Source organism: Cygnus olor, chromosome 10 (genome assembly GCF_009769625.2).
Source record: "Cygnus olor isolate bCygOlo1 chromosome 10, bCygOlo1.pri.v2, whole genome shotgun sequence".
Classification (NCBI taxonomy): domain Eukaryota; kingdom Metazoa; phylum Chordata; class Aves; order Anseriformes; family Anatidae; genus Cygnus; species Cygnus olor.
This window is the reverse complement of record NC_049178.1, coordinates 19,257,109-19,284,164: the sequence shown is the minus strand read 5'-3', so window position 1 is coordinate 19,284,164 and position 27,056 is coordinate 19,257,109. Positions and strand designations below refer to the sequence as shown.

The following is a 27,056-nucleotide window of genomic DNA, read 5'->3' as shown; positions in this document are numbered from 1 at the left end:
CGACACACCAGGCTGTGTTAAGTGAAAGGGGAGAATTCTTCACAAAGAGGGAGGAAAGGCTCTTCCACAGCAACGAGTAAATAAAAAGCAGGTAGCTGAAAGCACGTGTCCTCCCACCACGACTTCTCGTGACCAAAGAGTGAGAAAAAGCACAGATTAAAATGAAGTGGTTGACAGACCCTGGCAGTTTAATATTGCCTTTTTTTTTTTTTTCTCCCTCTGCAGAGCAGAGGCTGGAGAATTTTTTCATCAGGAAAGAAAATGTTTTCAGCACGTTTTTCAGCTGTGCTTCAGGATTCTTACTTTGCAGCTATTTACGGGGGGCATTACTGAAAGAGTCATGGTGGCAGTGATATGTCTGCAGGGCTTGCTTGTCCCTCTTAAATCTCACTCAAGCTTTGCTTTGCTCCTATGAAAGGAAGTGCAGGAGAGCAGCATCCACGCCTGCATTGTATGAAGTGTCTGGGGAGCAAGGGAACAGCAGATGGAAGAAGGAGGGAGAACAGGCACCAAGTGCCTCTACCTGCACTATTTGCAAGACACCTGTTATGAAGGTACCTTGGCTGGCTTCATTAATCTCCTTACTTCTACTGGCAACAAAAAAAAAAAAGAACTCAGCTCAGGTTGTTCCAATACAAAGCTGATAGCAGAACACACAGAGGAGGGCAAGAAAGGAGTGGTACCATAGGAATTTAATTTTGGTGAAAATCAAAGAAAGAAAACTGAGATAAACAGACCTCTGATCTGGCCTGGTAAGGCCATTTTCATATTTTTTTAAGAGCAAGTAGAATAATTACACCTTCTGGTCTGACTTTCAGATTAATACAAGACATTTTGTCAATATCTCTGCTTGACTAACTCTCATCTTAATGTATTGGATCTATAATTCACTCACATTTGTACTTCTGCTCAGTGCTTTGTAAAGCCTTCATGGTTTAGGAAAAAATAACAAAAAAACATTAATTCTATTCAAAACCAAAACAAAACAAGAAAAATGATGCTCTTTTCTGCCAGCTTCCCAAAACTACAAGGCTGGTCCTACTAGCATAAATTGATACAGTTGGTTGAGTTTATGAATTATATCAAGTGATATTAGCAAAAGTTCTTATTTATTTCCCCCTGACTACCTCTCAGTGTTCAAAATAAAAAGTTTAGTAAAATGTACTCCGCACCTTCCACATGAACATGGAATTCATGTTTTGCTCTGCCCACGGGGTTGCTTGCCGTGCACTGGTAAGTTCCTTCATCGGCTGCAGATACTTGTTCTATCTTCAGGATCTTCCCAAAATTTTCTGTTACCGGCTTGTCCTTGGGCAAGTTTCCAGTAACTTTGACCCAGCTTAGATGAGGAGTTGGGCTAGTAGCAAAGAAGAAAAAAATGATTTTGAGTTGCACAACAGGATGCTGTTATTTATGTTACAGATTTCATTTTAGCAGAGTTCAGGCACATGGGTTGCAAGGAGAAGTTTTCAGAGTCTTTTGAACTCTTCAAAAAAAAACAAGCTATATTGCAGGCTATAGACTATTGTTAGTCTATACTGTTCCTTGATTTGAAGGACCCCTATGAATAAGTCCTTCACAGCCAAACCCAGGCTATGGCATGAGGCTGCATTCCTTGTAAACATTGGCATGAACTGTGTCAGAGGGAATGGAGTTTATTTTGTCCAACTCCAAAAGGCCACTTGAGGACAGACAAGGAGGTAAAGACTTCATTACAGTGACTTCACTCAGTGCCCTGCTGAGTTAGGAAGACGTCCAGCCATTGGAGATGGCTGAAAATGTTCCTTACATTTTTAGAAAGCAAGTGGCAGTGACACAGAAATTCAGGACAGACTGCTGCACGCACAGTCCCAGCTGGGATTCACGACCCCGACACCATACACTGTGTCATATCTGCTTACTCTTGTGTCCATCTGTCATTGTGGCAAAATGCCCAGGCACAAGCCACTCAAAGCCCTAGGTACCAAGAAATTATGGTTTTCCAAGAGCAGTGAGCATAACAGTACAAATGTCCTATTTCCTGCAAGGGTCCTTTTCCTGCTCTTGTACCAAAGTCAGGCACCGTGTTGCCTCGGTGTTGTACTGAGGCAATGCCCTCCTGACACTGGTGTTAGTCAGAATACAAGTCTTCAGAAACAACAGATTGGAAATGTACTTATTTCCTTATTTTGCAGTTGGCTGCCCCTGATATTAGTTACTTGAAATCTGGTTCAGTCTATCCGCTTCCGTGATTTGTGGACATTTGGTTGGATGGATTGGCAGAGATATAGGCAAAGCTGATCATTTTTCTGCTGGAAGTGGGAAATTTAACAAATATTTTATTTTTGTCTAAATGCTGTGGTTTCAAAGGGTTTCCATGGAAAAATATTAATTCAATGAAATAACTTGAGAAATAAAGTTCCTCCTGAGAAGAGAAGCTCTCAAAGAAGTACTTTGTCTTCTTTCAAAAGCGACTACTTTAAAAAAAAATGCTTTTTGTTTGAAAAAAAAAATACTGGAAAAATTTGAATGAAACTAAATTTTTTTTTTTTTTTTTACTATAGACAGACTTTTTTTTTTCTCTTTCTCTTCTTGTATGTGGTATTAGTTCTTGCACATGAAAATTCATATTTGTGTATTTCCATGGTGATTTGTCTATTCAGTACCTTGACAACATTGTAAACTCATACCCATGGATTTGTGGAGGTTCATGGGCCTGTGAATTAGCTTGATGGGCAGTGAATTAGACAAGGAAGTGCTGAAACAGGGAACTAAAACTCACTGCAGATACTTGGAGCAGATCCAGTGGAGACAAGTAATTCACCTTCTCTCAAAAGATGGCAACCAACTGCAGAGGCATAATCTTGCCAGCCCAAATGAGCAATGCCCTTTTAAGTCCACATGGAAAAACAAAATGTCCTAAACATGTTTGTTCAGGCAGATAAATATCCTGATTTTGGAATTTAATAGAGGGGATAATTGCACAGCCTCTAATATGAGTTATCTGTCTGCTAACCACAGTCTGCATTCACAGACCTGCAGCTCCACAATACAGCATGAGAGCACAATAATTTAAGACTCCATTTAACAAAAAGCTCTATCACAAATAAACCAGAAGCAACTGTGCTTTCATTGTGGGTTTAGTGGTTGCAGAGATTTTCGCTTTATCCATTTCTCTGGTGGCAACTCTTCAAGGGCAGACAATTGCATCTACAAGCAGATAGTAAAATTGGAAAACTGGACTGAGGGCATAGTGGGGCGTATTTCTGCTCTGAGCTACTGCAGCAGGAACAAGGTCCAGAGAGGTATTCACAGCTTCATTGTGAGGACTGCACTTCAATCATTTATTTAGCCATTTGCTTTCTTTACTTACCTTATTTTGTCCTGATACTTACAATAAGGAACAAAATTATCCTGATCCCATTTCCCAGCACATGCCATCTGCATGAACCCTCCCCTGTATTATTACAGTGATCACATCCTCACTGAGATATTCTGCCATGCTTAGGACAGACAGAGCCACGACTAGAGCTGTCAAAACTCTGTGCTGCTTTACAAGGAGTATGCATGCTCTAGAAAAACTTTGCATAAAGGTTCAATTTAAAATTGAACAGATATGTACATACATTTGTAGGAGAATACTTTTTTACTTAGCTTTTTCTTTCCTCAATTATGTTTCAAAAGGTGAATAAGTCTGTGCATTATTGTGCATTACTCACAGCCCTTCAGCAATACACTCGAGTAGCAGGACACCTCCCTTGATAACAGTGACTGATGAGCTACTGCCAGCAGATTCAGGAGGGATCAGCAGTTTGGGTTTTCTTTCCTTGATAAAATTTGCTAAAATAAAATAAAAATGAAATAAAATAAAAGTTAGATATGAAATCTTAGAGCCTTTGCTTATCCTTCAATACTGCTACAAACATTACTCCTGTCAGAAGGCTTCTGACATCAATTTGTAAATTTTCTTTTTGATTTATATGATTTAAGACCAATCCAGGACTCTCCCGTTTCTCCTTCTTACAGTCAGAAAATAGCTACAGTAATAACAGCAGGCAGAGGTACTAAGGAAGCTTCATTTCCTATGGTTTCATGCACTAAATTCCAAACATTGGCCCCTTTCTATCATACATCTTGGCCAATTTTTGATACACTGGTCATTTCAATCACTGATCAGGTGTGCACCATCTTTCTTAGCCCCTTTGTTCTGCATTGACCCCATTATCTTTTAAATCTCAGGTGGAAACCCATCTTTCCTGAATTGAATATCCCACAGAATTGTCCATCTTGTTATAATTATTAAATCTCCAGTAATGGAGATACAATTTGTATCGAAGACTGTTTAAATAATAAGACAAGATTGACCTGCATTTGATTTCAACGGACCATTTGTTCCAGCCAGCCAAACAATGGTTTCACGACAAAATATGCATAGAGTTAAATGGCTATCCAGTTATCACTACAATAACAGTTAACACAGTAATGAATGTCCCCAGATGGTACTACTTCTACAAAAATAGTTCCGGATGATTTGGTGAAAAGCTACATGTATCTTTCTGAAAAATCTTTCGTCTTTTTTTCACCCCCTTGCTTTTTATCTCTACAATCCGGTGTCACAAGCTCCGAGCTGCAGCAGAACACTTTGGTGCCCCTGGACATGCTCACCTGCCTTCCATCTGCCCCCTGCCTCCTGCTGCCAAAGGCAGGCAGGCAGTCCCCCTCCCAGACACAAGAGTTCAGGCATTTCTCTGAGGCAAAACCATTTTTGGAGTGTCAGTCTCTCCACACAAGCCCTGCCTGTTCTGCTCACAAATGGCAGCAGCCTCCATGGGCAAAGTCTTGAGGATTTATCAATGCTTTGAGCTATCCATCCCAAAACACTCGGGAAGGACCCACTTTTCAAAAACTCCAGCGCTAGTCCAGCAGAACAAGGTCTTTCGAGAGTTTCAGATTTGGCATCTTAAAAAACAGACACTCTCAGGAGGAATTTAACCAAAATAAATCATCATCAAAAGTTAAATATGAAAACTCAGACTCTCATTCTTAAGTATTTTTAAACAGAATTAATGGGGTGGAGAACTGCAAGAATAACCACTAGCTGCCTTCTGACTTATCCACATTGTCTGCATAAACTTCAGCATTTTCAGGATATGGCTCCACAAAGAAGTAGGCACAAAACAAGGGAAGACGTGAATCCCCAGGATGAGAAGCGCTTTGTTGGAGCGCTTACCTGTGGAGAATATCAAACAGCACAATACAGAGGCAAACCATCTCACACTCACCCTGCATACAGCTACAGATGTGCACAATTAACATGGAGCAGCTAAAGCTCTGCAAATCCAAACCTTAAGCTTGCCCTGGAGTAAAGCAGCCCTTGTTAGACATGAATTCATGGTTCAGACCACAGCAGCCTAATACCAGCGTCTTCCTCACCACCAGAGGAAGATTCAGAGAATCCAGCTCCTGCTCTGAACTGATAACACAAGAAACCCAGGACGCCAGTCTCCTTCCTTACATTACATTATGAGATATGAATGTTTCTTTCTTGAGTAAGAAAACGACCTCTTTGTTAAAAACCCTTCAAATTTCTGTCAAAAAGTACAAGATGAGCAAATTGTACTCCACAGACCACTTAAATCCATCCCATTGCAATAAAAAGCCTTTTGTGATTTATTCTTTTTTTTTTTTTTTTTTCTGAGCAGCACCTCACATTTCATTTCAGCTGGTAGACTCTCAGCTTAAAGGCTAAGTAACAGATGCATTCAACTCACCCTTAGTAACCGCAGCATTAGGTGAGCCTGAGTCATTAGCATGCTTAACTGAAATAAATAAAAGTGACAACCAAATACAAACATGCATATTGATACAGAATGAAAAGAAGCAATAAAGCAACCAAAACAAAACAATGTCCCCCCCAATAAATTTCTGCCATAAAAAGAAAAAAAGAAAAAAAAAAAGAATGTAAATCAACAGATGAACAATGAATTCCTGAAAACAAAGAAAGCCTTTAAATATATGCAATATTCTGCAAAATACTTCATGGGTGATATAATCATCCTAACTATCAGGTGTAATAAAAAAAAAATCACTAAGCCCGATCTACCAAAAAGAAAATTTTTTTTTTTTCCATTTTTTTTTTCTTATTGCTTAAGCTTTTTCTGTGTATTTTTTTGGTATAGTCCCTCAAAAGGAACTTGGCCTGGAGCAGAGGGGGCAGTCCCCAGATAAGTTTACAAAACCTTGCAATTGCACACCTCACTTCTACACTTGCACCCGGTCTCAGGGATTCGATGGCAACATGCAGGCACTGCAGTCTTTCCTTCAGAGGTCTCGGAATCAAACCCTGCCCCATTTTTCTCTAATCTGCATGTGCATGGGTGTGGGACTGTAAAAGCTATGAAGGGCAACATGTCATTTTGCTATTTGCCTCACAGTTATTATCCCAAGATATGGTTTAAGCAAGTATTAAGACATACAAACCCATTATTAATCCCTTATCTATTTATCCCAACAAGAAACTCTCAAAATCATACATTAAAAATCAGGCTTTCATTCACAAAGAAAAATCTCCTTTGCTTTCTGGGCTACATAAGCCCCAAAGGTCAGAAGCATTAGTGAAACTGAAGACTGATATCAAGGGCACAGGCAGTCTTAGCTCATGCTACAAGCCTCACCAGAATTTATTACATCCAAAAGAGATTCAAGCGAAATGGGGTGGCTCTCTCCAGCTGGTGTAAGCTGCCTTAGCTCCATCAGCATCTGCAGGGCCTTGCTGATTTAATGCAGCTGAGAGTGCCCAAAAAGCATCCTGTCCTGCTGCCTTGGGCCATCACGGAAGTCACTGCTGCTGCTGAGGTCCCAAAAAGGGATTTACAAGGCTTGCTGCTGACTAGCATCCCGTTTTTCGCTGGGGAAAAGGGGAGGGACAGTTGTGCCTTCTTTTTTTGTGATGCATGGTGAAAGCAAAGGCACAGAGGCCTCCAGGGCTGAGCCTGCAGCCTGGTCCCTGAGCGCTGTTCTTCCTGACCTCACCACTGCACCCAGAGCAACCAGGCCTGCACCTAGGGACAGGGAGGCCACAAAGTCCTCAAGACCCACTAAAGTCCCATCAGGGACCCACCGGACCACCAGAGAAGCAGATTTCCCTCATGCACCATCATCTTTTACTGTTGGGAGAGCAGAAGGGAGAAAAGGGTGCGTTTGGGCCCCCATATATGCAAAAAACTTTTAGCCATTGAATTTAGTGTTAGAACAAGGTTAATAATGCAGGAATAAGCACAGTAGAATGCCTTTTCTTCAGAGGGAATCGCATCAGAGACACAGGGCACACATCTGGATTCACTGTTGCCTGGGGAGCTAAAAAAGAAAAAACAACAGAAAGCAAGAAATAACCCAGCCACAAACTTACAACGGGAAACCTTCAGTGTCATTGGCATTTTCTGAACAATCGTCCTCAGTCTTGGAAACGCTGCAAAGCAACAATAATCACTTCGACTGTCATTTTCTTCCACATTTGCAAAGTAGAGATCTCCCTTAAGGCTCATGGAGACCCTTTCATCTTGCGGAATGTGCTGCAAATCTAGCAAGAAAAAATAATTATGATATGGTAATGATACTGAGCTGTTTCACCAATATGACTACTAATGCTCTCTTGTCATATGTTTGCTTCCAGATACAGAATTTAACTTTGACGCGAAAGAGGCAGAAGGCCCAGCCCAACCCATGGGTTATTTACCAATATTCTATATACAATGCCGAGGGCACGGCTCCTGCTCAGGTCAAAGGAAATGACCAGCACCTGTCCCTGATACAAAGGCCTGCGATGCTGGTACGGAGGTCACCATTTGCAAACGTCCCCTATAACCAGTCTCCCCAGCACTTTGCTCCTCTGTAACTACAGATTAGGTCAGGACAGCATTAGTATGGACCGAGGATGCTGTACTGTCTCATTGTTGATCCAGCCAAATGCAAGCCTGTGCTAAATATGTATATAAGGAGTAGCGAGGCTGCCTCATAAGATCAGAGGTTTAATCTGGCACCCTGTCTCTGCAACTACTTGGTTAGTGTCAGAAACAAACCCTTCATGTCATGGTGCTACTTTGCTTCTCAAGAGCCAGAAATTCCTACAGAATACAAATGCTGCAGATGTGGTAGAAAACCACAAAGAAAGAGTTGTGCATACCTGGCACAGATGGTTTTTTCTTAACATAAATGAATCATTAGTTTATGCAACGAAGAAAATAGTAATGATAGACATGATATATTGACACATTTTACTCTCTGCTGTAAATGCAGTAGGCCTACTTACTGGTAAATTTATTTACTGATATTTAAGCTTTCTGATATCTAGTATTTAATAATATATTGCATCACTGTACTCTACAATTTAACTTTGAGTTATGTAAAAATATAACTCCATTCCCAATTTTTCAATTTTGTTTTCCAATATTCAGATCTTTTTCCTAAGCACTTGCACAATTACCACTCCCATCAGTTATAAACCTGTAATGAAAGTGTTCTGGAAGACAAATGTTTTGAGTCTCCTCATATGAATTGTGTGCAAATTGTTTACTTACCAATATTCATCCAATAGATATGCAAAGGTGGAATGCCTTTTGGGGGGTTACAGTGCAAGATCACAGAATCACCATGCTCCACATCAAGGGGCTCAATTTTTTCCTTTGGGAATTTTGGTACACCTGTACAAAAGCAAAGTTCCTCTTTTATTGTTACCCTTTGAAATTTTCCCCTTTAATATGGTCCTTAATAAGATATTTACCTTAACATCACCTTTTGCATTCTCTGCCTTTAGTTGCTACTATTTTTAACAAGTGATACAGATTAATAATGCATTCTACTAAGAGCAAGATTTTTTTGCTAGCTTTATTCATTCCTGAAGTTTAACATTTGCCTGTGATACCTATGAGCTTTGCTTAAGATTTATTTTAATGCATTTACTTTCAAATGCTTTCTACAGTTCATTTATTTGCACTAAGAGGGACAAGTAAAGGCCACAGAGAACTGAAGTGGGAGCCTGAGATGGGCATAGAGGAGAGGGCACAGGTGGATCCCTGGAGATACGAGATCAGTCTGGGAGTACAGTGTCTTTTGGGAAGTCTTGGCTACGCAGTAGTTCCCAAGAAGCCACTGCAAGTCAGTGCAGGTGAGCACAGACACCAGGCAGCTAGTCTGCCTTGTGGCAGGAGTCTGTCTGTCTCTTATCCCTCTCCTGAATTAGATGAAGCAGAAGGCTTCTGTAAAGACAATATTGCCTCCTCACCCCCTCAGGTGTGAATTGTCTGCTGTGCAGACCTGCAGCCTTTCTCAGAAAGGCGCAGGTACAGGCTTTGCACAAAGGAATACACAGGGGTGCAAAAGGGAGGCATTATTATTAAATACAGGTTCAATAACTCATGGATTAAGGACTCAATTAACACCTTGAGTAAGCAGCCTATTCAAAGCCTGAACAGCATTTGGTAAACCTGATCAACCCGGACAGTCTCGGCAGCCCAAAATGCAACTGGAGCGCATCCGAGCAGAGAGAAAACTGAGCTGGGTTGGAACCCGCCCCAAACCAAGCACTTGGGAGGCTGCAGCTCAGACATTACTGCAAAGAAATTAGTCTGCAGAATGCAACCGCTCCTTAAATGAACTTAGCTAAGACAGTTTCTGGGCGGACACTGTCTTCTGATTTCATTCCAGGCAAGTTTAAACTCATGAAAGTTTCAGTTCAGACAACCGCATTAAACAGTAAAATTAACAGCAATTAAAAGCTAAGGAATGAAAGCATCCTGGCTGTGCAGAGCCAACTTGGCACAGCAAATATTGCCTTCCTGGTGTTCGAGTCATAAGAAAGAACTCTGATAGCAAATAAACAATTTAAAACATCAGTGGTCCAGCATCACTGCCCGATAGCTGCAGTGTCACACAGCAGAAGTCAAACCAAAGGAAGAGGGTGAGAAACACAGGGCCAGGACTCCGAGGAGCCTTTATTCATTTAGGATTAGTGAACACAAAAAGAAGCAATCCCTATAATGCTGATTGCCTGAATGCAGATTGGGCATAGATTTTATCGCCGGAAGGATTATTAATACAATAGGAATTCTTAGGAGAGACAAAATGGAGCTAATGAGCATCACACATTCTGTAGGCGGTATTTCAGATAAGGGAGGGAACAATATGTGCAATAACCTATAATCTTCAACCCTTGCAAAGTGCATCTACTGACTGCAGGGGAGGGGGAACATTTTCCAGTAGGAAAAAGACAATTTGTTGATCTAAAGCTTGCTTACTTTTCCCAAAAGTACACCACTCTCAACAAAGGTAAGAAAGCTGGATCAGGTGAAGGATAAGGGATTTCTAAGGGACTAATACAACAAAACCAGGAGACCAGCAAGTAGACCAATAGGGAGATTACTCATCCAGGGCATTGGAAACTCTTATTCAAACCCATTTTCTGCCTCAATTGGCACAACAACAAAATATGGGTCTCCAATATCCCAATTGGGTGCCATAGCCACTGGCCTTTTCAGTCAGTTTCTGTAGCCAATAATTACCTAATTAAGCAAGAAGATAGTAATTCCCACCAGAAGACAGTGAAAAATCATTGTCTTGGAGTCAATAGCTGGCAGCGCAGGTATTCATCTAAATGTATGGCCCAAATGTCCACTTTGGTCCCTACTAGGTGAAGCAGCACCACGAATCCCAGTGTCTTGTATCTCTAATAGATACTTGAACCATGAGGTGGTTGGGGCTCCTGTTTTTTTCCATGCTGTTTCGTTTCACTTCGTTCGTTGTGAAAAAACATTGAAAAACTTTGATTTTCCCTCAATGCGTAACTTGGAGTGTTTGTTTTGAACTCTTGAAGTTTTGCTAGAGAGGAAAATTCAATTTTCATAACAAATTCCTGAGTCAAACCTCCTGACAAACATATTTACTTGATGGTGCCCCATTGGTCTGAAAGACTAGAAAAATGATTGCTTCTGAATTCCGCATGAGGAGATTTATTAAGACTAAGAAGCTAATATCACATTAGGCTTCAGCTCTTGCCCATTAGTCTTCAGTACATACATGCAGGCAACATATTTTTTTTACCATGCTCCTCTGTTTTAATTAGTGGACATTTCAGAATCAATCACTACTGATTTGTGGCCAATCTCAGAAACTATCACAAGCAAATTAAGCTCGAAAGTAGCGTACAAGATTAATAGTATCATGAAAATGTTTAATACTGTATAGAGTTATCAATGCAGCACATGGACACTGTAAATTTACAACCAATTGATCTCTTTGCAGTGATACCACTAAAAATGTCGTGTCAATCCTTCATGCAATTCCCAACACACAGATATAATGAGAGAGGCCAGAGAATCCAGCATAGCTCCAAGTGCTACATCACACATATCCATAACACAGGGGAGAACAACGTTATTTAATGACTCCAAGAAAGGCTTGCTGAAGTACAAGCTGGAGGACACTCACGACACAAGCAATCAAGTGGCATGTGTGAAACAGCCACAGGGCAGACAAAACACCTGACTTCAGATATGGAAAAATCTTCTAAAAGTACACCGTGTTATATAAAGTTCTCAACAAACATTGGGAAAGGCATTACTGCCCAAGTACTTTTTTCTGCCAAGGCTCTATCTTGAATGATGTACAGCACTCAAAAAACATAATCACAGTGCTTTGGCAGCATGTAAACCATGGAAATGAAATATTTTCAGTTTCCAGAGTCATTTGTGTAAGGAACCAGGCTCTGTTAATCCCTGGGGTGACTCAAAGTTTAATGACCAAACCGTACTTGAGATTAGGCTGAAATACCACTGACAAATTAGTTTGGCTGAGAGAAATTTCAGAAAGGAGACTGGGTCAGGTCTCTCCCTCCTATTTCTTATCTGTTCAGAAAATGCAGTATCTCAATGAAAAGCAAACAGGAGGGAGAACAATACAATGCACTATAAAATGTGAATTTGAGTTTAGCTGTATAGAAATACAACAACCTGAGTCATGGTACACAGGCACCAGCAAGACTGCTGCAGATTTACTCACGTATCTATTAGCATGCTTCATCCTATAGCTTAGTTCCTGTCCTACTGCCACAACTGCAGTGACTTCACCCAACTATAAAAGTATTGAGGATGTGAATTTACACCAGTTAGAGAATTGAGTGCATTCAGTCTGGCATTTTACATGTTTCTGGGAAAAGCACTGAGAAGCTGAACTGAAGGGAAAAGCATTCTGCAAGTAACTGTAGAAGTCCTTGGGACCACTGCATCTGGTTCCTACCAGTATCTGATGTAAAATAAGAGTTGGCTCGTTATAAGTCAGTAATTAGCATATATTTTGGGAAATCATTGCAGGAAGACAACACTGTATGTGAGGTCTGTTTTTATGACTTTCTCTGTGTACATTGTTGGAGATGTGTCCTGGACTAGATGGATGTTTAGTCTGATCCATCGTGGATGTGAAGTTCTTCTCCACAACTAAATCTTTAAAAGATATAATGGTGAGGAAAAGTAGAAATAGTCAAGAAATTTCTACATCCTGGAAATTCCCAGCTCCTCAGACACTTCAATTAGTAGCTAAGCAATTTGTTATACATATTTATATCTTGTGTAGTGAACAGTTAAACATATCAAAGAATTATAAACATCACTTACAATCACCAGCTACATGAGTTATACTGAATGCAGCCTGGCAGCTCCCAATACTCATCTCAGTACATCAATTGTGATTCTGGTCCATGTTGTACAGGCAGTAGTTATATCTGTAATTTTCATTGTAACCTTTGTACAGTTTATAATCTGCTTATTGACATATATTTTTTTTAACTGCTGCATTATGTTGAAAAAGTTAGGAAAGTCTGGCTGTCAGGAAGACCGTGGCTGTCAGTCCACTCACTCTCAATGAAGCTTTTATGATGGAATCAGTGACAGTCTGTTATTCTGTGCAAAACTCTATCACCCTTTCCAAAATAATGGTCACTGGCTACAGTGAGAGTGATCCCAATGATTTAGTTGGCCAGAAATGTTGTCAGAGGTACAGGACACTGGTTTAGGAGGCAGGAAGTTTAAGTTTTAGTCCCACTATGTGAAAATTCTCAGCAAATTTCTCTTTTGTTTTCTGTTCTATAAAATGAGTATGCTGTACTGAATGCCTTCACAAAGTGTGTTACTGAGATCTCTTATTCTTGTATCAACTCAAAATCTTCTGATCACTTCACTTTTTTTTTTTTTAAATTATTATTATTTCTTATATTAATATAGGCTTGGATTTCCTTTGGAGTGTGAAACTGACACCCTTGCCTTAGCATAGGCTGCCCCTGGACAATTTTATGTTCAGGTTATGTTTCCATCCTCAGATCTTTGGTCTTTTAGAGCAAAGGCTTTAGAAATACTGAACATAAATTTAACGGTCTACCATGAACAGTCTTTTACACTACAGTTAATTAAAAAAGTTGAAACCCTACTTTTTCTCCTTTTTCTGGCATTGGGCCTACTCAGTAATTCAAGCAATAGATTCCCTAAATACAGGAGGAGGGGAGCTGAAGTCTGTGTTCTCACCATTTAAATTCATTTTCTTTCTGCATGTATCTAGTAACAATCTGGACTTTGTAAATCTTGACAATCTCGATACCCCATTTTTCCCCACTCTTCTTAATGTCATCGTGTAGGGGAGGGTGTGGTGCTTTCATTATGTTGGTGACATTTAGTGATCATTTCTGCTGACATTTCTATTGCTTTCTTGGAATGACTACTGTGAGTAAACAGTCTTTTGTTCTCCTTTTCAGCAGCAACCTCACTTTCCTTACAGACCCAGTATTCTACTTCTGTGCAGTGGAAATGTAATTTATGAAAAAACTAACCTAGTCTGACTTGCTGGGTTTTTCTTCACTTCATTGGCATAGTGACTTGCCAAGTAGCTTAAATTTTACTTGAATACAGCTGGCAAGGCACTGCAACCTCTGCATCATTATCATGAATGCATGTAGTGATCTCACATGTACCAGTCTCCACTTCAAAACTTGTGGGTGAATAGAGGTAATTTTTCCCAAACTCTTCTGTGTCTGATTGCTTAATTTACAGCAGTTCTGTGCACCAGCAGATCTCTTTCACTCGAGCAGAGCTGTAGACTATCCAGCACTTTAGAAAATGAAAGGTGTCTTCTGTTCTCCCTGAATCCTGATTTAATTTGCAGTATCTACATTGCACAGTCAAATGAAAGAATTAATGGCAGAGAGTATGAATAAAAGGAAATGTGCCTTAAAAGGTGTGGGGGTTGGTTAAATACCTTTAATATATTACCTGCACAATCTATTTATTTTCTGGATTTAGAACTTTGCATGTGGTAGCACTGAAAATCCTCTCATATTCATTAACAAACACGTTTGGAACTTCTCAATTTGTTGCATCCTACCTCCAGTATATTTAATATCTATTTAAGCTGGTATAGACAATTTTTTATTAGAAGGAAAAATTATCTGCCCTAGGTACAGATTCAGCAGTCCCAGATAAAAACATCAACCAGTTCTTGTTTTCCCTTTTTAAGCATCTGGTGTGGTCTGATAGCAATGGAGCCCTGGGCTGTCAGTGCTGCTGCTGGAGGTGACATACCTCCACTGAAACATGACAAGGAGGTCTTTAACTCTTTAACTCTTCTGACAATTAATGAGTCTGAGACACTTTGCTTAATATAAGAAGCATTAACCCCGTTGCCCTGGCCAGGCTCCAAAGTAAATAATTATGTCCTGTCCAAAGCTCTGAGTGTCTGCATTGCTCTCCTGATCCTGCCTGAAAATCCAGTTGTCATCTGGTACATAGCTGCATTGTCCTACCTGTGGAGACAACGTAGATCACTAGTTCAGTAAACTTTAACCTACTGTCCTAAGCCTTGTGCAGCTCTCTTCTGCACCAGGAATGCTAGTCCTTTAAAGCAACTGCAAGTTAGTGGAGACAAAACAATACAGCAATATACATACTCTTAATAATTCCTTACCAAATGTCAAGCATTAATTAGGCAATACTATGCAACACAGTGCAACATGAAATAAATTTCCCAAGGGAAAAAAAAAAAAAAGAGAACACATTAAACTATCTAAAATGAAAATAAATCCTACCTTTCATGCTCACAACAATACATTTACACATTATGCTTAGCAGCCCTCCCACAGGAACAATCCCAGCCCCTGCAATGTTTTTTACTTCCAGCACGACCACAGTGCCACCACTCCCCCCTGCCTGGCTATGCCTAGAGTACTTCTCAAAATTATTTACAATGACAAAAACATGCTATAAATGATTATGCATGTTTCTTATAGCCCGTTTCATCTGAGCTGAGTTGCTAGACATAGGCTTTTATAGCCAGGTGGCCATCTGTCACTGCAAAGCATGAGAAGGCAGTGGAAATGCGTCCCTGTGTGGGCAGACCAACTCCACATGAGCCTGGTGCTTTCAGATCCTTTGGTATCAACATGTTGTAGGAACTTGGAAATGTGTGATCAGTGGGAGACTGAAAAAAACCCTCCCCTGCATCGTTGGTTCTCTCTCACACACCTACACCACATATCTACTTTTATGTGCTTACCCTGCTTCATCACATAGACACTGAAATTTCTTGTCCCTTCTACTCCACTGAGAAAGTACTGCCTTAAATTTTTCTCTTCTAATTTCATGAATTTCTATCCAGAATTTATGACCAATTGTGTCTTTATCGTCCTCCGCTACTCCCAAAATACAAGTGATCAAATTTCTTGGTACAAAGCCATTGTAGCCATATTGTCCTAACCAATGCCCAGCAAGATGACCTTAAAATTTTTACCAGTAAATTTCATCCCACTTCCATAACCCCAGTCCTGAAAGTCACCCAACTTCCCCTTTGCCTTCTATGCTAACGATGGAAGGACACATTTCTGTGATCAGTAATTTTAACTACTATATTTTTGAGATAATTTCCCATTCACTTCCAGGACTTTAATATTCTCCCCTTAAGTATTTATACCATACCCTGAATGCTACTGACATCGGACTAATGAACTTACAGTTGATTAGATCACTTTCCCCTGAGTTTTCAAACATTTGCATTGCCTGCTGTTTTGCAGTAATATGCCATTATTTCTCCCATCCTCCCCCCGAGCTCCTGATTTCATGTTCCTTGTACTGAGATGGAGGCCATACTGTCTTCCCAATTTCTGGTCACTCAGTCATGGTTGCCAAGCTGAAATATTATAGTCTTATGACTCTTAGCAGCTTTTGCTTTCCAATAAACATTTGGAAAGTAAAAACGTCACACGGTTCCTAATTCTTTATCAAACACATTTCTCTAGTATTAGAAAGATGACTTCAACTCAAAAATTTCCCCCAAATTTCTTTCCTCAATGAGATTTAATTCCAACCAGTTTTGTTTTCACTGACAATGACTTCCTATTCCTGTATTGTTCACTGTTTTTAATTTTTAATGCATTCTTTTCACAATTTCATGATTTATGCCATTCTTTCTTTCTTTCTTCCTTTGTCCCTACTTGTTTTCTCTCACCAAATATTTTAATTTCTATATATTGATGATGTGCTGGCATCAGCTCACACACAAATAATGTCTGGCTAGATTAGGCAGAGAATTTATCAGACTACAATTCTCATGAATATTTATGCTTTCTTCTTTACAGCAAGAGCAAAGTATTACAAGTGGAAACATCACAAGAGGAAGTAGAGGCTTTAAGTAAATACAAACTAGAAAAGAATTCTTATGGGTTTTATGGAACAGGCAAAGCAAGTGCTTTATAAAAGCTTTTAAATAGCCAAGTCAAAGCAAATAATTATTTTGTCACTGAACACCCAGTTCTCCTGAGATGGCTATTAAAAAGTTTATACTAATTTACCCACTAACCCATCCTCTAGAAGCAAACTGTGGTAGAAGATACTCAGAAAGCAGAAGTAAACAATAAATGTTTTCCAAATTAATAGATCTGGGAAAACATACACAATTTACTTAGTTGCTTTTGTGTTCAATAAAGGTAGTAAGGAGCATCAGTATCAGCACTTGGAAACCTGCAAGACCAGTGTTATTGTCTGAACCCCTGCATTCAGATTTTGTCATTCAGATTTCTGGCCTCAAAAACTGGAATGAAATAAAATCATTACAGGGAGGACAAAGTTTTCCTTCCAGTATTCATTGAATTACAAACCATACACATTTTGCTATATATTGCATTGGTAACTGGTCCTTCCCATAGTTTTTAATCTTAAAAAGCATAATGAAAGTAAAGCAAAAGCCCTTACTTGGAACAATTAGTTCGATTTCTTCTGACATGGCAGTTCCGAGCACGTTGGATGCATAACAACGATATTTCCCTTGAAAATTGGTGATGATTCCATGGTTCTGAATCACAAATGTCCCAGAGTTGTTGAATGTAATTATCCTTGGATCAGACAATAAATTGAACGGTTTTCCATCCTTAGTCCAGTTGAAGCTGAAAAATAATACAAGTGTCACAAAGGACCAGTCACGGTAGAGTGCACTACAGTACAAAGCCACTGGTAAATATCATTCCAACACTGCAGTGTCAAAACAAAAGAAAAAAGCTTGAAATAAAAGGAGGTGGATGGTAAAATGAACACAGTGCTGTCATAGCTTGTGCAAGCTATTGGGCGTGTCTCTGTTATTGGACACTTTACTTTTGGGTAACTGATTGTGACATGAAATAAGAATAGAGAGCTTAAGGCAAGGACAATAAATGAGAGATGCAATCTGTGAAAGCAAGAGCCACACTGTGGAAGGAAGTATAGGTCTGCAAAAACAAACAAAAAACACAATACAACACCAAATAAGACAACTCTATCTGTAGGATAGTTGGAACTTTTGGCATATGTAGTAGCTCTTCTCACCATCTACAGGAGGTACCATCACCAAACCCAGGAGAAATTGAGGAGACTACTGAGTTTCTCCTGGTTTTGACATTGAACACAGTTTTGTTGCTACTGGGGTGTGATTTTGATTAATGCCTAAGTATTGGTCACAGCTGATGTATCTCAAAGTCTCAGGTAGCTTGAATGTGGGCTAAAACTGATGGGCTAAACTGATTCAGAATCTGAGACAGCTGGAAATTACAGTATAACAGGCATTTAGTGAAATGTATGTTTGTCAACATTTTTCAGTGTTTAAAAATAGCAACTTAACGCCAACAGAAATGTATATTTTGGCTCTTCAGCAGTATTGGCAATAATGCCTTGCTACATTGCAAAGAGGAATACGGGGTCCTAATGCCTGGTCAACTCTAGCACATATATTTAAATACACTGGAGAACTTTTCACTGATCCACTGACAAACAGTCAAAGGAAAAGGAAATGAAGAAAATTTGTTAAGATACAAATCTCCAATCGGAAAGAAAAAAAAAAAAGAGGAGGGGAAGGATTAAACAGCAAAAATTACATGCAAACCAGTTGTTAATTTAGCCCATACACCACCCAGTGGTGGAAGTCTCAGGAGGAGCTTTCATTACGTTATTTTTATGTTTTTGTTAATCACAAAATATATTTGGTATTTTTAGGGTTGCTGTGGAAAAGGCAGAAGAGCCACAGCACACCCCTTGTCTTCTGCAGCATAGCCCAGCCCAGGTCATGAGTATCATGGGGTGAACTTGGCCTGTGCTAGAGAAGTGAAACACCACCTAACAAGAAAAAGGCATGTTAATATCTAATCATGTAGTGAGTGAAAGAAGGAAAAAAAAAAAAAAAAAAAAAAAAGGCTGAATGGTCTAAATGTAAACACAAAGTTTAACCTCGCCTTGCAATTACGAGCTGGTTCCTGTACACCAGCTGTTCCTTTCCTCCTCAGAAAAGGAATAATGTTTGGCAAAGGCTAAAAGCAAACCCAATTTCTACTTGGTTCTCCAGGTGAAAGCAGTACTTACGTGGGCTGTGGATTTCCTCTAGCTTCACATTTAATTGTAAAGTCCTCATCGAAAGGGTAGGCAACCTGGGTGTGAGATTGCTCCGTGATTGTTGGAAGCTGTGCAACTGAACACAAAGAGGCAGCAGATTAAAACCCCTTTCAAACAAAACTGCTGAAGGTCTTTCTCTGAAACGTACAATGTCAGAATTGCCTTACTGCTGCAAAGAGTGAGGCTTGCTTTAAGTAAAGGATGATGATCATCATCTTCCTGGCATTGACAGCACTCTGCTCCCAAAACTGCACACTTTCATGCCTCGGCAGCATGAGCTGGAGCACTGACTGCACTTGGCCATGCCCTCAGTGAGCACTGCTGGTGTCTGCTTCCACGTATAACCATCCCATCCAAACAGAGAAGAGGTTGGGCCATGCTAATGCCAAATCCAAAGCCAGAGCAGAGCTGGAGAGCAGGGCTACAGCAGGACTGACCTTTCAATAACCAGCTGCATGCCTGACGGTGCAGCTCCCAACATGTACCACACACTTGTTTATAAACACAGCAACTCAACAGCCTGTGGCTTTCACCATATGGAAACTTGTTTCAGTAAGAAATTATGAGGCAGAACTCACCCCAAAAATATCCCCCATGAAATAAGCCCACATGTGTATGAATATCTTGGTTGCCAGAGCACTACCTTGCCTCATGTTTATTCCATGGTGAAGTTAATAGCTGGCTTTTTAATACACAGACTTACAGACACAGATACACAAACATGAAGTAGCAAACTTGTCTCCATCCTGGATAAAATTACAAGGAAATCTATTGATAAAATTACAAGGAAATCTATTGGCTGCACAGACGACCTAATGCACCCTCCAGAGCAGACAAGCCACTAGCAGTACCGCAGTTATGCAGTGATGTTTCACTAACTTTTCTTTTCCTAAGGAAATTAAAGTGTTGCAAATGTCTGTGTAACAGAGCTGCAGAAAGGAGGATGCACCCTGCTGTGGAGCAGGGGATAATAGGATCATCATATTGTTATAGGCAACCGGGAAGAAAATTAACATCTTTGGTTTCTCTTTTAAGCCCAAGAAGCTCAAAGCTGAAGCAAACCAGGGTATCATACCATACTGTGTGGTCTCAAAGCCAAGCACTTCCAAGCCCACCAGCACCACTGATCAGACATAATTCCTTTTTATTAAAACATAAAGTGCTTCATTAAAGTACATTGAGGGCTCGATGGCTCCCCCGTGTAGGTACTTAAGGACAGTGGTTGCCCAGACAGTTTGTTCTGCGCTTTGCAGTCCCAGCTCCACTTCTGCTCTACTGAAACACTGGGAGCCACTGTGGTACCTTCCTTCAAAACACTTCCATCTCCTTCACTGGAGTTTGGGTAGCTTTAGGAAAATATGCTAGAAACCTGCTTGATCATCATCTCCTTTGCAGCCAGGGATCCCGGCAGCAAACAGCCCGTGGCAGGCCCACGCAACGCCCTGCAGAGGGCCCATGTCCTGCTCTGAGGCCACAGCACCTAAACACCTGCAAAAAGCCTACATTTCCTTCTCCCTCAGCATGCTTCATCCAAAACCCAGTACTGCTGAGTTTTGTTGTACCCCAAAGCAAACTGTAATCTGTAATCCTTCTGGTTCCCCCGGGCTTTGGCATCCACAGGCTTTCACGGGGTTGTCCCATACGAGCCTCATCCCATATTTCCCATGTACTGAACACGTAACAGCCATGTAAAACAGGCAGTTTGAATGCTTCCCTGTCAGAGATGGATAAAGCCAGTGCTCCCCAGGGTGGTACGTGAGGCATAGGAAATTCTTCTCTGGGGACTAATGTACTCTCTGAGACATACACCTGCTCCTTCTTCAGGCTGAGACAGCAGGTTGTGAGACAAGTAAATAAGGCTGCGTGTACATCATCCAAGCTTCAGGGAGATTTAGAGCCAAAATGAGGAATTTACGTGAAGGACAAAGCAGAACCCTTGGAGCTAAGCGGTGTGTTGGATCTTGAACATCAAATAGATGTTATTAGACAAGTTTACTGCTGCATTTAAACAAGTCCAAACAAAGTGTCTTACATTTTTATCACTTCTGGATTTCCCAAAGGCCATGTTCTGGCAGAATTAAATTCAAAATAAAACAACTGAAAAGTAGGATTTAATATTTTTTTTTCTTCAGGGAAAGGTAAAAATGAAAAAAAAAAAAAAAAAAAGGATACCAAAACACAACAGCAAAGTGTTCAGTAAATAGCTACAACTCACCTGATAATGGTATTTCAATAGCTGCTGCCAAACTCAGTACAAAGAAAAACAGGCATATGGTGATCCTTTTTGTGTGTAATAGCATCTCCATCACTCTTCTGTAAACAAGGAGTCCAAACAGAATGAGAGATACCTTATGCTTCCTCTCACCATCAATTCAAATCAGATGTAAGTATGGGAAATTGGACGTCTAGCAAGGAGAAGAAAGAGCCATATTAGCTTGCAATATTAACTTGGTTCTAATGAGGTTACTAAAGTAAAGCAATGCTTCAGGATTTGCAGCTAAATTGCACAAAGTGGTACAGTTTCCTCTCCTCTCCCCCGACCCCTTGGCTTTGGGAAGGTTCTACATTAAATCTCTAACAAAAAATACTTGCAAAAAAAGTACATATCAATTATAGCACAGAACTATAATTCTTTTTTGCTTTGCAATTAAAAGCAGGGATGGCTTAAAACATGGTATATTTGTAATCATTCCAGTTCATAAATTTTTCTAATGAGAGTTGTGCAAGTTGGAAAGTAATGTAACAGACCTAATGAGAGAAATTTAGTACTTTAATGACCTTACTCATAAATCTCATATGTCTTTTATCTTTCATTTATGTCTAAAAAAGGAGGCTTAATCCAATTTAGTTCATTAATAAGGACCAGAACATGAAACCTCCGCTTTTACTCCATAATCCCAGAACTACTGCAGGTAGGTTTTACACAATCCATTGTACATCATTAGGCTCTGCATTACAAGGCAAAAATGCCGGGCACCAGCCAAAGGAGAAAAATTTCAGCTCTAATTAGTGTTTAAGTGCAACTCACAGAGGAGTAAAGGAGAGAGAGCCCTAGAAATGTAGGTACATGGAGGGTTTCAGTTATCAGCACCATTTGCAATATCTCAGTGAAATATTAATGAGCGCATAGTATGTTTTGTATCTGCTAACTCATAGCACTTAAAGGACATGCGTCATGAAAAATTTAGACTTCAGCTGTCAGGATAATTTTGCAGGAGCAGTTTCTGAGACAGGGCTGCTACGATGCAGGGACAACCCGATGCATCAGCTGCACAGCCCCTTCAGCTTGTTCAAGCCAGGTCCCTACAAAGCACAGAGCTGAGATTTCCTTCACCCAGCACGTTCCCTCTCATGTCAGCTCTCCTTTCTGCAAAGGTGCTACCAGGATAACTTTTATTCCTTCAACCTTCCTGGAAATCAACATCTTTGAGACCAAAATCCCTGGTTTAAGATTGAAATTGGCCAACGAGAGGACAACAGACAGACATGATAATCCCATAAGCCTAATTTGTGTAGAAATGAGGCTAAAAAACAGATGTCTTATAAGTATCTTAGGCACCAAGCATTCACTAGTGGAAGAAGCTGCTGACCTGCTCAGTGCCTCGCTGGGCAGAGGGGAACAGCACAGACAGGGACACGGGGACAGGGACCCACTAGGTGCAGCTAAGGCAGCACCCAGCAGCAGCAGCACACTCTGGTTTGTGGCATTAGAAATTTCCTTTGACTTGATTCCTCCCAGCCCTGACTTGCGAGGAAGAGGCCCTTCCAAAGCTCTGTCTAGTAAAATCCTTATTCCCTACTGCAGCCCAGTGTGTGGTGGGCACACATGGCCTGGAGGCACCCTGATCCCCCAGGTGCCGATACCTGACAGCTGCGCAGCCTCGGCCTGTGTGGGATTTCCTGGTGCTCACAGACCCTCAGGTCCAGATCCACCCCCATCATTCACAGTGACACAGAAGCTCTGACAGCAATCCCCCAGCCACACAGCTGCAGTTTCTGTTCACAGAAGTCCAACCAGGCTTGCTGCTCCCAAGTGGAGCACTGATGGCAGCAAGGCCCTCTTCTTCCCTCACATGCTGAGGGTGCTCTGGGGCCTAGAGCAGCGGCCACTGACATTGCAGAAGGCAGGCAGTTTGCTATGGCTGCAGACCAAGGAGGAGGAGGGAGTTTCCTTTTACATGAATGGCACAAAGCGTTGTGCAGCTACAGATTAAACTCAAGGAAAAAAAAAAAAATGATGGCCCTCAGCGGACGGACAGGTGGAGACATCCCTCATCAAGCCAGTAACCTCAGTTAGGGTGACATGCAGGCAGGGCCGGCAGGCACCATGTGCTTTGTACGACAGTCATGTTTTGGCTCTCCCACCAAGCCTCAAGCCCACAGCTCAGATGAAATTGCCAATTCCCTCACCCACTCACAGACCTTCCCCCCCATATCCAGCACCCAAACACCCCCTCAGCCCCTTCCCAAATCACCAACCCCGGCCATCTCCCAGGCTCCCCCATCCATCCCAGCCTCGAGCGCTGCCACGTACCCAAACAGGCAGCATGATGCTTCGCTCCTATGATGATTAAAACCCAAACCAAAATTTCTCATCTCGTGCCAGTTCCTAGCAAATGAACAATTTAACTGCTTAAGCAATTTGGAGAAATAAATGAGGTAGCTGCACAAGAACTTGGCAGCAAGGGGCAGGTTTCGGTCTCAGTAGTGCCAAAGCACAGCACTCTCCTGGGGGCCAGTGTGAGCCAGATAAAAACCTGCAAAATCTTGACCTTCGTAAAAACAACTGCTCTGCTCTGCAGGAAGCTGGAACAGCCCCGCAGCTTGAGTTGGATACCTGTTTTTTTTCCCAGGAATCCCAAATTCTCCTTTGTTCTCCCTAGGAGTTAGCTGCAGCATCCCTTGCACTGGGGTGGCAAAAGCTGATGGGAGAAAACCTTTCCTCAGCACAACGAACAAGAACGCTGCAAGAAACGTTACATTTCTGATCCCTTCTCCTCCTTTTTCCTTTTCCCCTTCCTCCCTATTTTTCCCTCTTCCGTCAGCCTCAGGCTTAACTCAAGTAATTTGAATTCACTGCATATACTTATCTGTAGTTCCTTACCTGCAATTCATTATTTACTGTGCTGTTTGGTTAATAGTAAATACTGATTGCTCTAAGGACAGCTCATTTGTTTGTTTAATGAGCTGCCTTTTACTTACAGTGAACGAATCTTTCAAAATATCAGTATTTCTAAGGAATGATGCCGTTCCAGATTACATTATTGTATACCATTGCTCCCAGAAACATGTAATATAAATATTGGACAACTAAACAGCAAAAGTAAATAAATAAATCCCATTTATCTCATAAACCTAGTGAACAATTTTCCCTACATGTAATTACTGCATTAAAATTGCTCATAAACAGTAGCAGAATGACAGCCAAAATTCCCAGATTAGAGGTCTAGTGCTTCCAAGAGAAATTACATTGTACTATTAAAAAAGGCATCAATCTCAGCTATTTGTTTCCCTCTTAAAATATGCACAATTTGGTTGCTGTGTAAGTTCTGTAGAGTGCAAATATTAATGCAAGTACTGAATTCCCACAGCTTAATATTTGGTACATTTCTGAAGTGACCTTTTCATTAGCTAGAATCAGATTTAATTTCTCAGTGACATATATATTACAAGATTGTTAAATAAAAGCTGTTGGTAATTAGAAGTTACAGCCTTCAGGGGTGGCCCCAGTCACAGAACAGCAGAACAAAACTCGGGAAAAAAAAATTATATATATATATATATATATATATACACACACATATAAATGTTTCCTGGTATGAGAAATGAAAATTTGGTTATTTAATTAGACCATATGTTGCAAGATAAGTGTCTGTATAGCACAGGAGTTTAATTAAGTACGCTAATTCTTGGATACAGTCACAGATAAAAAGAGAATCCCAGCCTGAGTGACAGACTTCCCCCATCTCAGAAGACCAGCAGCTTCTCTAGCTTCCGATTTTCTTTATCGCCTCCCACCAGGTTGGCAAAGCCACCCTCTGGCATCCAGAGCACTGACTAAATCCCACTGGCTGGAAGAACACACCTCTGCGCTCTCCCATGCCCTGAGTAATAAAACCTTCCTGCTTCGCTAGTTAGCTGAGACAGGCTGATATTTATGCTAGTGAAACCTTAAATGTGATGCTACGACTGCAGCGTTTATGCTGCTATAGGGCTTTTTATTTCCCTGAAACACAACAAAACAAACAAAACACAACAAAACACAATACCGCCTGCAGACTCATTCATATGTCTGGATATATTTGGAAAGGATGAGGAGGAATATTCATAAGGACCCATCCTTTCACTTCAGGTGTCAATGTTATACACGGCTTTTCTCCTAAAAGCTTTTGGATGTCTCAGTGCATGTAGCAGTGAGAAGATAACCTTCACCTGACTCCATCCCAGTAGCTTATTTTTGGAAGTTGTTACTCCTCAGGAAAGTAGTCCACGATGCAAATTCTGGAGGTGATTAAAGTAATCATCCAAATCAGAAAGGGTCTTCCTGCTGTGGTAAAATATTTCCCAAACAGGTACTAGGCTGTAGCATATAGACAATGAAGACTTTTTTTAGACGCAACCTCACTCCCAGGAGGTTTAGTGAGAGGAGCCTGGGCATTATTTATCTTGCCAAGGACTTTATGAACATTATTGGACAGCACAGGTAAAGTACTAGCTTTTATTGCACTTAGACAATGTCTCAACTTTATTTTAGAAAAAGTGTTTCGAACATGATTTCAGCTTTTGTGCCTTCCCAATTTTGGAATCTATTAGTCTTTAGATCTTTCAACCACCCAAAATGAAAACTAAAAATGTGACAGAATGCATATAAAGATTAAAGAAATATGCACGCAAGACTGTGAAACATTTTACAGCAGGACAAGCAGGAGAAACACCGTTGATTTAAGAACCAGTGTAAGTAGTACCACGAATTTCCCTGGGACAAAGCTTTAGGAAACAAGTAGGGGTGTGGGGAGCCTGGCTCACCAGGTGCTGTTTAGCTGGAGGAGAAGCCAGGCAGTGGCTGGGAGCGCCAGACGTGACCTCACCGGCAAGGCGAGGCTGGGAAATGCTGCACATGAGCATCTCCTGTCCCACCGCCTCCCCACAGGGGACCATTTTTGCACATTCCCTGTCTACTCCCAGCTGTTTCCAGCAAAATCCTAAAATGCTATCCTCCCAGTCTCCGCACAACACACCCTATGCTTGCAAGCCATCTACAAGCTGGCTGTGAATGGTTAATGCTTTCTCTTGGTCATCACTCTGTCCTTATAATTGCCCAGCACCTGACAGCTCTGATTTAATTTGTTTCGTACACCTAGCAGCTGAAGAGCTGTACTGCTAAATCATCGGGTACAGGCATCATATTTCTTAAGGCCTTACACATCTTATACATGCACACAACGACTGGAAACTACAGAAATGGGGCTTCTAACCAGTACATGTGGTCTGCTTGTTGGTAACTGCTTGTCAATGCAAAGCCTCACTTCTAGGATCTAGAGGTGTCTGTGAATGTGAGATCTTCAGGCTTTTCTAAAAAAATAAAATAAAAAATGATTCCCTATTGCCATTTCACCAATGTGATTCATGTAATTTAGGATTATCTGAATAAATTTTTGCTTGCATTTCCATTGTGCTCTTTGGATGGCTCCCTTCAAGTCTGTATGAGTTTGGTTTTACTACCAGCGTGGAACTGGGCAATACATGGTATTTGAACTGAATAAATAATACATCAGTACCCATTTAGGTCTAGCTGCTGAACCCACCTAACGGTGACTGAACGCGACCTGGCCCTGCAGAGGATCATTTGTAAACTTAAGCTGAGCAACCTTAAATAAAACTCCCCACCCCTGTATCTGCTCTCCGTGAAAATTGTGTAAGCAAGCTTAAGACCCAGAACATTTGATAAAACAACAGAATTGATACAAATTACACAAAAGCTGAAAACAAAGTTCCCGTCTGAAGCTGAGGATATTCATGACAAAACCTACTCGGAAGTTGGCTGCCCTGCAAGGCCTGTGGGGGCAATAAAGGCTCAAAAACAAACGAACAAACAAACAAACAAACAAAACCCACAGAGTGAAAATCAATGTCTAGCTT

The 27,056-nt window shown here is 40.9% G+C and overlaps 1 protein-coding gene across 11 annotated transcripts in view; it reads right to left on the bottom strand.

Annotated features, from left to right (window-relative positions):
* Positions 1-27,056, bottom strand: part of CHL1 (cell adhesion molecule L1 like) — a 128,960-nt gene that overhangs the window by 36,387 nt on the left and 65,517 nt on the right. For 9 of the 11 annotated variants that reach the window (XM_040568689.1, XM_040568690.1, XM_040568686.1 and 6 more), the window contains 8 exons: positions 21,133-21,322; positions 18,888-18,993; positions 17,256-17,446; positions 8,556-8,678; positions 7,388-7,558; positions 5,751-5,798; positions 3,699-3,819; positions 1,173-1,357 (listed from right to left, as the gene is read on the bottom strand). In XM_040568689.1, the coding sequence (XP_040424623.1) occupies positions 1,173-1,357; positions 3,699-3,819; positions 5,751-5,798; positions 7,388-7,558; positions 8,556-8,678; positions 17,256-17,446; positions 18,888-18,993; positions 21,133-21,223 (1,036 nt within the window). In that variant the 5' untranslated portion in view covers positions 21,224-21,322. The remainder of the gene's footprint in view (positions 1-1,172; positions 1,358-3,698; positions 3,820-5,750; positions 5,799-7,387; positions 7,559-8,555; positions 8,679-17,255; positions 17,447-18,887; positions 18,994-21,132; positions 21,323-27,056) is intronic. The other 2 variants (XM_040568692.1, XM_040568697.1) reach the window with 1 other exon arrangement.